Here is a 10064-nt window from a genome sequence, read left to right as displayed (position 1 = left end):
GATGTTGTATTGATTTGTACACCGCTCCTGTCCAGTCAGCTACGGACACCGCTCCAAGGTGAGACATCACTCAACAAATCCCCCCCCCCCATCTCTCTCTCTCTCTCTCTCTCTCTCTCTCTCTCTCTCTCACTCTCTCTCTCTTTCTGTCCAAAACCAACTCTTCCAAGCATTGCCATCACTGAAAATTGCTCGTACAGATGAGAGGATGCACTGAGATCCACGCGGACAGGGAAGGGAACGCAAAGACGCAAGGGGCAATAAGCCGTGCGTAAAACCACTGGAGTGACCCTAATATGAACAGTGAGAAGTTTTGAGACGAGGGGTGGACGACTCTGAAGCGGAGACATGAAATCCAGGAGTCAGGAGCAGAGTTTGTCTGACTCACGGGAGCTGGACAGATCCCACGACCCGCTCACAGGTGAGACAAGAGTACCTTTTTCAACTTTGAGTAGGAATGCGTAATTAGCCTGTTTGAAATGGCTACAAATTTCAGTAAAGTATCGCTAATATTGATACGTTGATTTGTTTGTGACAGTAAAACCCCTTTCAAATGAATACAGAGAACTGATTTTGAATTATTGATTGAATGGGAGGGTAGCTAAATTTTAAATCACTCTACGCCTGTTTATTCAATATGACAAGAAATCGATGTAATGAGATATTTCGTGTGAATTTAAAGTAAATGCATTTTGTAGCCTAACTGAAATCGTATGAATATTTTAGTGTTTTGGTACAATTTAAATAATATCACAAATAATTAGGTTATGGAGTTTGAGAACTGTTAGTTTTGTGCAGGAGAGCTCATTTGATCTCTGCAGGCTACTTCCTGGTCTGTCATCCTCACTCAAGACTCATTTTCCTCACTCACAAACATTATACTTCCATTAATAACCACACTATAGTAATCTTATTGTAACCTGATTTGTTGGGCTAAATTGCATACAGCCTTGTGAAAGGCAACACATCAAACATATGAACTTATTCAGTGGCCATCATAACTGTTAAGAGACTCTTCCTCCACCATAGAAAAATATGAGCTGCTTGTCAGATCTAAAATTAATCTGACACTTTTGTCTCCTTATAGATCAATGAATTCAAACCACAGTCGTCTGTATCCCCTCCAAGTCTTTATTCTGTCACTGTTTAGTCAAATCTTTTCAACTCTAAAAATAACTATGAGAGGTAAAATATATTTCAAAAATCTGAATGTGCAAACATCTGAGCACATATGCTGTCCAGAATATGTGAGTGTATCAGTGCATAATGTGCCCGTGTGTTTGTGTGTGTGTGTGTGTGTGTGTGTTTGTGTGCCTGAGCATTTACATGACATGTGTAAGTGTATTGTGGCATGCATGCACGTGCAGATGAAATCACTCTGTTGGCCAAGATTATTTAATATAGATGGGTGCAACCATAATGACTATTCTTAAAATGCAGATTTGTGTTGTAATACAGTGAGTGCTTTGGTCTAGTCACTAATAGAAATTATAAAGTGCAGGAGAGAATCTGATATCATCACACTCTATACTCTATACTCTATATATATGGTATATATTTGTAAAATGTGTACATGTAATGTAATGAGATTTTTCTTCTGCATAACCTCTACAAAAACAACTATGAGAAATCATAAAAGCTTCCTTTAAGACGAAATACACATTATGCTCATATAGGGTTAGTACTAGAGAAGAGGTTTCAAATTTGAGCTTTATTGGGTGTAGGGACTATTTTTGGCATTTGGATTGCAATTTGATATTCATAAACTATCATCTAACCAATTAAACAACAAGAAAGAAGAATAAAAACACTTAGAACAGACAACAATTTCATACAAAAAATCCAGAAAATATATGAATTTATCAAATCGCTTACAGTTAATTACAATGTGTAAACATTGGTATACAAGTAAAACCATGAATCTAAATGCATTGAGTCAAATTCTTCTGTTAACAGCTTTGCTCATACATTATAGATACTCATAGATCTTTGCCAAGTCATCACTTTGTTGAGCACACCTCACATGTCACTGGGATCCTCTCCACTGCTGCTGTGGAGCTCCTGTGAGGAGGAGCAGAAGGGGCGGAGGAGGAATGCTCATATTTTGGTTATTATAAGTTGTTAAGTTATTTTTGAGAATCAGTTATTTGGGTACTTTGCTAATTTTTCTCACACCATGACAGGTAAGTGGTGCAACTTGATGTCACAATAGACTAACAAATATATTATAGTCTTTGTCAACTTAGTTTTGACATCTTTTTTGTTTTCAATGGATCACTATGTAACTTTTCTAGTGAAGGGTACACCACTTGCTTGTCTCCATTAAGTTGTTATTGCTTTGTCTGCAGTGTTCCACAGTACGGCAATTCATCTTGCATTTATTCGATTATGGGGTGTTTTCAAAGCTTATAAATAACCTGACAAACATGCGTTCTTACCTACTGAAAATGGGCTTGCCTATTCACAGATCTGACCTATAACTTGGCGTTGTTGCATGATTTGCTTGTCTTCGTGGAGCTATGTACATTTAATGCCATAGTGTTGAACCATTAACATCTCCATAGAGAAAATCAAGTGATGGACCCTCCAGCTAAAAAGTTGCATAGCACCTTTAAAAAGAATAGATGTCTTGACTAGGAAGGTTGGTTACTATTTCTTTGTTTGTGATATTTGTTAAGATTGGTATGAGGGTTGTAAAGAGTAAGGGCATAGAATAGTGGCCACATATTTTGTCTCTTCGCCTTAGGCCAGGTGTGGGCAGAGAATTACTACTTGTGTGAGACTATTGTAGAGAATGAATTGAGAAACAATGTGGGGCCCCTGAACAGCCTAGCACATCATTGGTTTTGGTGATAAATGGTTGCTCATGCATTTTAGATTAGCTTTTATAATTTAGAGCTAAAAATTCTATGGGGTCTGTATGAACTTTAAAGGGCCCATATTACACCATTTTCTGATCTATGTTTGAGTTGTGTTTGGTTTTATTCACACATGTTTAACACACTAACCCTGCATATTTAGGCTCTCTGTTCCACCTTGTCATGTCATGTGGTAATACAGGAAGTGCTCCACTGTGTTTTTAAACTCATAAATACATCATTTGGATAATTTCAGCCCTTGAATTGACAATCTCTGCTAAACAAATGGTAAAATTAAACTGTTAACTTGGAAACTACTCATGACATCACAAGGTAGAACAGAGCATTTTCCGCTTTAGAAATGTAGACAGACTAATAATAAAAGATTACTTATATGCGTGAATGAAACAAAACACAATGATAGTTGTTTTTGTTTTTTTTGGAGGAGATAACAGAATTCTAACATGGGTGAAAGTGAGAATCAAATTTGTGTAATACAGGATCTTCAATGAAAAGTGCATTTCCTGAAAGAAGAATGCTATACCACATGCTAAACAGAAACAATATCTTGCATTTGAAGATCTGCTCTGGACAATTGCTTACTGTACTGTTATGTCAAGGTCTGAAATTGAGTGTTCAGAGGCATTTCAGGAGACAGCAAATTGATCTCTTTTGTTCCCAAGCCCATTCAAAATCCATTGTTGTTCTTCCCAGTAAATCTTTGTGGGAACATGATAAAATCCACAGATAATCCCAAACAGATTGTGCAGAGGTAGGATTGTGTAGATTTGAATATGTTTTTCTGATGTACATCATTTGTGCATTTATAATCTGAATGCTGTTTTTCTGAAGGATTACTCTTAAGTACAACGACAACATTATCTACAATCAATGGGTCAGAGCTGCATGACCTGCTCAAAGCCTGAAGTAAACAGGACATTCGCACACAGACACATACTAAGAGTGTGTTGTTAGTGGGCTCATTGACATTGTATGGTGACTAATCTAAACTATATTTATTGCAGTTGCACTGGTGAAGGGTCTAGTTGCTGGAGTGAACCTAAATGTGAATATATAACTGAAACACAGTGGACAGTGTCTCGTCCTGTCATTTTTTCCATTCTTTGGGATTGTCCATGATTTTGAATACACTTTGAATGTGGACAGCGATTTCATGTATAAATATATTACATAACTGAACACAAATCACAAAAATATGACTCTTTTGTTTACTATTAAGAAGTACAAAACATGACTTTACACTTGACAGAAGACATGCATATGAACACTTTTTTTTTTTTTTTTTTACAGTAATGATTATCAGATAGCACCTTTTCATGTGTTGGCCCTGTTACTACTGCCTGACATTTTGGAGACCTTCCACTACACTGTCAAATAATTGCATATATTGTCAATCATGATTATGAAGCAGGAAAATTTTGATGTAGTATGACATTGTGGTTTGACCTGTTAATCTCTGACATGCGCAATAGATGAATGAAAAGCTGATTCAGAAATGTTTTTCTGTTAGTATTTACATTAATGAAAAGAGATTGGAAATTTGGCCATTAATAAAATCAGTGTATTAATCTACTTTTGAGGACTGTCTGCCCTTGTATGTGCACATTGATTCTCACAGTGAATCAAAGTCTCATTAGAGATAGAGGGAGTACACATAACTTACAAGGTTATTTATTCATCAGATCAGTAATGCCTGGTTTATTTTAGTTTAGTCCAATCTTTTGGATCTCACGCCACTTTAACCTGCCACTGTGCTCTCGCTGCTTGGGTCTGTTGTTTTGGTGAAGGCTGGGCAGATTGCTGTTTGTTTTTCCATAGACATGCATGCAGCTGCTGTATGAGTGGATTGATTGACACCTCCTAAATATGTATTGTATATCACTGATCTCAACAAATTATAACCCAGAAAAGGACAAAGATCAGTACACACTGTCTTTTTCTACTGGACATTTATTTGCATGTATTTTGACTTGAGTGTGTGTGAGTCTGGTGTGTGCTGATAGTTTACTGTTTGCTAGTCTCTTGTGTGCTACACGTGCAATACATGTGAAGCATATTATTCAAGCAAAGTTGAGTTTAGGTCTAGAAATGTTATCTGACTGGCTCTGCTTGATGAGTTTGTTAGTAGCTCAACAGTTCTCTCTAGTGGGTAAAAGTGTGCATAGCATACAAGCTGGGACATACACAGTAAAGGCTAACCTTAAAGGACCCGTGTTACGCTATTTTCTGATCTGTTATAATGTTGTTTCCTCTTCACAAACATACCTTGAGTTGTGTTTGTTGTAGAGTAGTAGAGAAAATGGGAGTTTAGTTTAGTTCCTCTTCTCTCAAACAGAAAACGCTCTGTTCCACCTTATGATGTCATGTGGCAATACAGGAAGTGCTCCACCATGTTTTTAAACTCCATACACCTTCACTAAAATCATTTGGATAATTTCAACCCTGGAATTGCCAATCGCTACTGAACAAATGATAAAAGGTAGCTTGAACTCCTTGAAAACTACCGCTTCATGACATCACAAGGTGGAACAGAGCATTTTGAGCTTTGGAGATGTAGACAGATGAACAATGCAGGATTACTGTGTATAACACGTGTGAATGAAACAAAACATAAAACTCACAAGCATCAGTTCTGAACAATATGGGCCCTTTAAAGTATTTTCTTGGTTTTTCTTTCTTTCTTGGTCTTGTTTCAGTCCCTTATTTTTACATTTCAAGTTTGGCTTCATGAAAGTGTAGCTCTTCATGGCCTAAGTACTTCTTTAGCTCTATTGTAGCCTTTAGCTTTAGCTCTCAGTGATTCAAAACATTGCTTTTGCCGAGTCCTGTGAAAATGAATACATGTTTAAAGATGAGACAGTGAACAGGAAGTTGAAAGGTGGATGTCACTGACAACATGTTAAAAAGTACACAGATAAAATGAATACTTCACCAGAGGGCACCTATGCTTTTAGAAGGGTCGAGGTTTGTGTTTCAGTCATAAAGTCTATCGTCTCAATGCTAATTTTAAAGCATAATAAGTATTAAAACAACACCACAAACCTAAGTATCCTACATTTTAAAACAATCAGGTAGTCTTTACTTGAATCAATTTGAATTTTAATCGGTTGTTGATTTAATATTTTATGACATTAATAAAAGTGATTGTTAGCTTTGAGAGGCAGTAGGGTAGCTACTGGTCACAGAGCCTATAGAAAATGTTTCTGATGTGTGTGTGGTGTGTTTTCAGGTAATCCAGGCCTCAAACCCAACAAGAAAACATTGAAACAACGCTTTCTCAAACTGCTGCCATGCTATCATCCAAGCACCAGACCTTCACTCACACAAAGCAAGTGACCCCTGCATTGACTAACAAACAAATAAGTATTTCTTCTGTGTGCACAGTTTAAACTTTAATGTCCTCTGTAGGAAGTGTGGCCGACGAAGGGGAACTGTCCACAGTGTGTTACAGACCAGAAGGGCTCGACAGACTTGTTCAACAGACAAACTTCAGCAAAAAAGAGCTGCAGATTCTCTACAGAGGCTTCAAAAATGTAATGTTATTTGATATATGAATCATGTTATTACCTCCACCAAGGAGGTTATGTTTTTGCCAGCGTTTGTTTGTTTGTTTGTTTGTTTGTCTGTTAGCAACATAACTCAAAAAATTATGGACCGATTTTGATGAAATTTTCAGGATTTGTTGGAAATGTGAAAAGGAAGAACTGATTTCATTTTGGGGGTGATCCGGAAGAAATCCTTGATTCTGGATCACTTTGAAATTTTAGTTAACATTGTGGTAAATGGGGCCAAAAATTTGGTTTCTCAATAACTCGGTTTATTATTGACCAAACCCCATGAAATTTGACTCAGGGATGGACAATGGGATCCTCTTTCATATTCCAAAAGCTGATCTGGATCTGATCCAGAATACTGATTTTATCGCAATTTATATAAAAAATGGGGGTAGTCCTTGGCGGAGGTCTGCGCTCTCTGAGTGCTTTTCTAGTTATATGTTGATTTCAGCACTTGTGATAACCGGGGTCTGTCTGGTTTCTTCAGGAGTGTCCCAGTGGAGTGGTAAATGAGGAGACGTTTAAGAGTATTTACTCTCAGTTCTTCCCACAGGGAGGTCAGTCTCTGCTGTTATGGACAAAGCACTGGACTCTGACTTAACATAACTACTCAACTCAAATGCAACTCAAATGTAACTTTTCTGGTTACACAGCTTGTCTCCATGGTTATGTTAATGCTTTGCCTGGGATGTTCCACAATATGGCATTAAACAAATATGTCTGTTTATTTATTTATTTATTTATTTGAATTACAGATGTTTTTATGTCTCAAAACTACCACAAAAAACATGCATTATTACTGTGAGCGGGCGTACTTCTCCACAGAGCTGACCTGTAACTTGGCCTAGTGATGTGGCTGCTTGTCTCCATGGAGATAGAAAAAAAAAAGTTAAATTAAAGGAAAAGACAATAACATCTACATATGGTAAAGCAGGTGGTGGACCCTTTACCAGAAAAGTTGCATAGTGCACGTTTAAGACACTTCACTGGCTTTAATGACTTGAACTTGAGCTGCTGAATAGGACTTATCACCTTTTCATGGACCAGGATTAAATTCTCAATAAGCATTAGTGACGTCATGTACTTTACTTTACTATTAGCCTATGTTTCACAGTTATTATATCATGTATTTGTGCATATGTCTGTGGAAATTGAAAATGACACATTTAACATAAAATACTTTAATTTTATCTTGAATAAATATACACAAATGAAACTGTAGTTTTTTTTGTATAAACATACAGCATTTGTGTTTTGTTGTCCAGACTCTAGCACGTATGCGCACTTCCTGTTTGATGCCTTTGACACTCAGAACAATGGAACCGTCAGCTTTGAGGTGAGAAGAGATTGTTTAATCACTTTAGACTATAAAATTTTTAAGTATTCCTGTCACGATACTTACCATATTGAGTTATCATTCAATATATGACAGATGGGACAATCATTTTCAGTATTTATAGTGCCTTTTGTTCGTTCACTAGTGGTGAACTTTTTGTGATTTTTTTGGTTCCACGATGGTTAGATTAGATTAGCTTGTTTAGGTTTGAGCTGTAAAAGAGTTAATTTTATAATATAATAATTAATTATATTATAATAATTAATACTTGTACGACTATGACTTTAACCATATTGTACAATAGAATAGTTTTAGGGGATAATTTGAATTTAGGCTTACTGTGTCAATGCCATAAAATTGTATTATCCATTTATCTTCTATTTTTTCTTCAGCCATACATTGTACTTCAAAATGTGTTATTGTGACAAGCCTATTTTGAAATAGCATTGAACTTATATTATTCATCTTATTTATTCTCAGTGACATTTTATGTTTTCTTGTCTGCCTTGAAAGTCATACACAGTCAGTGTGACCTGTGTTTCCTGTAGGACTTTGTCGTCAGTCTATCCATTATCTTAAGAGGCTCCACTGCAGACAAACTGGGCTGGGCCTTTAATCTGTACGACATCAACAAGGACGGCTGTATCACCAGAGAGGCATGTGTATACACGTGTGTATATGTGTGTATATAAATATACACAAAATGTATGGAGAAAGTGACTATAGAATGGCCAATTAACAATTTTAAAACTATCAGAATAGAAAAGAAAACTTCCAGCTTTGCTCTTCACATGCACTTTTATTGCTTTTTTTACTGTGACTTTCTTTAGTGCACAGAGCTTACCTATTACTGAACCAGAAGTTAATAAATATAAGTTATTAATAAAAAACTCCTCTTTAAAGTACACATTTGTGAAATGTTTTTTGTCCTTAGGAGATGACAGACATCATGAACTCGATCTACGACATGATGGGAAAATACACATACCCCTGTATCAAGGACAGCGACGCCAAAGAGCACGTGGACAACTTCTTTCAGGTGATTCAATTTAGCTGCACTTTATTCAAGTATTCAGTGTTATCACTGACTACAACAGTAAAGGAGCAGCTATGGCTGGGTCTCAGGTGACATCTTAAGTGAAAAAACTATAGATGTTTATGGATGGTTCTTATAAATTAAAACTGATTTGATAAATTGCTTCTTATGTGGTATTGTATTTAACTGTATCTACAAACCAATCACAAAGAGAAATGACCAAGGCTCAGATTTGATTAAAATGGTTCAAACTGAGAGTGAGAGTGTGTTTACCCTTTGAAATTCTAAATAAAATGTTGCACTACACAATAATAATTATTTTAAAAAATGACTGCTGCCAAAGTTCTCAGTCATGTTGCTGGCTCTGCTGCTGTGCTGATTTTTGTGTTGGTTCAGCATTACTCTGTGTAAAAATGCATACAAATTGGATAGAAAAGATGAGATCCAGATCCAACCAATCTCTGTGAAGGAACTATTCAAAAGTACATCAGTGTATTTCTCATGTATATATCATGTAACTTTATGGGTGGCGGATCTGCTATTGCTTTGCTTGAAATATTCCAAACTTATCTCTCTATAGAGACAGGTCTGTGGGGAGGTGACCCCGCTCACAGTAAGAATGCATGTTTTCATATGTATTTTAGAGCAATTACAACACTTGTGATTGTAATAGATAAGCAAGATTAATGTTATACTGTGCAAATTAATAGCAGGTGGTGGACTCCCATCTATAAAGTTACATAGTGTACATTTAAATAAGCAGACCACTCACCATCAATTGTTTTGCAGAAAATGGACAAGAACAAAGATGGAGTAGTAACCATTGATGAGTTTTTGGAAACATGCCAAAAGGTCTCCAGAAATACTGACAATAGTTCAACTGGTATTTACATATCCCTAAGTTTAACCTTTTTCTTTCCCTTTTAGGACGAGAACATAATGCAGTCGATGATGATGTTTGACAATGTGATCTAAGGTCTGGTGAAAAGGAGGATTTACCAGACCAACTGTAGATGGCGCTTGTGGGTTACATCTGAATGTGGGGCCTAAAAAGTTCAATATGGTAGATGTAGCAGTGTACTTCACAGTCAGAGCCATTTCATTTTATTTTTTCCTGAAATAAGCAGTTTGGAGCCATTTTTCCACTGTAGTGCATGTAGTTTATCATTCAAATAACAGCCTATAATAATAATCTTTTCAGTGCGTTAGTTTATTCTGCGGTTTTGTTTTTGCATGATGTGAATGGAGCTCAAACTGCT

General features: G+C 36.4%; 1 protein-coding gene across 4 annotated transcripts; it reads left to right on the top strand.

Annotated features, from left to right (window-relative positions):
* The first annotated feature begins 219 nt into the window (after positions 1–219).
* On the top strand, positions 220–10005 carry LOC110165203 (Kv channel-interacting protein 2-like). Of its 4 annotated transcripts, XM_055158195.1 has the most exons (10): positions 220–421; positions 5758–5763; positions 6109–6211; positions 6292–6412; positions 6921–6990; positions 7699–7769; positions 8318–8425; positions 8704–8808; positions 9595–9657; positions 9733–10005. In XM_055158195.1, the coding sequence occupies exons 1-10, from the start codon at positions 349–351 to the stop codon at positions 9778–9780; spliced, it is 768 nt and encodes a 255-aa protein (XP_055014170.1). In that variant the 5' UTR covers positions 220–348; the 3' UTR covers positions 9781–10005. The 4 variants fall into 4 exon arrangements, with proteins under 4 accessions (XP_055014170.1, XP_055014169.1, XP_055014168.1 ...); XM_055158194.1 differs by lacking the exon at positions 5758–5763 and having other exon boundaries at positions 6109–6207; positions 6288–6412; XM_055158193.1 differs by lacking the exon at positions 5758–5763.
* The last annotated feature ends 59 nt before the right edge of the window (positions 10006–10064 follow it).

The sequence above is a fragment of the Boleophthalmus pectinirostris genome, unplaced genomic scaffold (assembly GCF_026225935.1).
Source record: "Boleophthalmus pectinirostris isolate CB_2022bp ecotype Guang Dong unplaced genomic scaffold, ASM2622593v1 HiC_scaffold_22, whole genome shotgun sequence".
NCBI classification, from domain to species: domain Eukaryota; kingdom Metazoa; phylum Chordata; class Actinopteri; order Gobiiformes; family Gobiidae; genus Boleophthalmus; species Boleophthalmus pectinirostris.
The sequence above is the reverse complement of the archived record's forward strand: the minus strand, read 5'-3'. Positions and strand labels throughout refer to the sequence as shown.

Coding starts and splice junctions, on each gene's coding strand:
- LOC110165203 (XM_055158195.1), top strand. CDS start 349: ATGAAATCCAGGAGTCAGGAGCAGAGTTTGTCTGACTCACGGGAGCTG. Junction 6,991..7,698: donor TCAGTTCTTCCCACAGGGAG/GTCAGTCTCTGC, acceptor TTTGTTGTCCAG/ACTCTAGCACGTATGCGCAC. Junction 8,426..8,703: donor ACGGCTGTATCACCAGAGAG/GCATGTGTATAC, acceptor TTTTGTCCTTAG/GAGATGACAGACATCATGAA.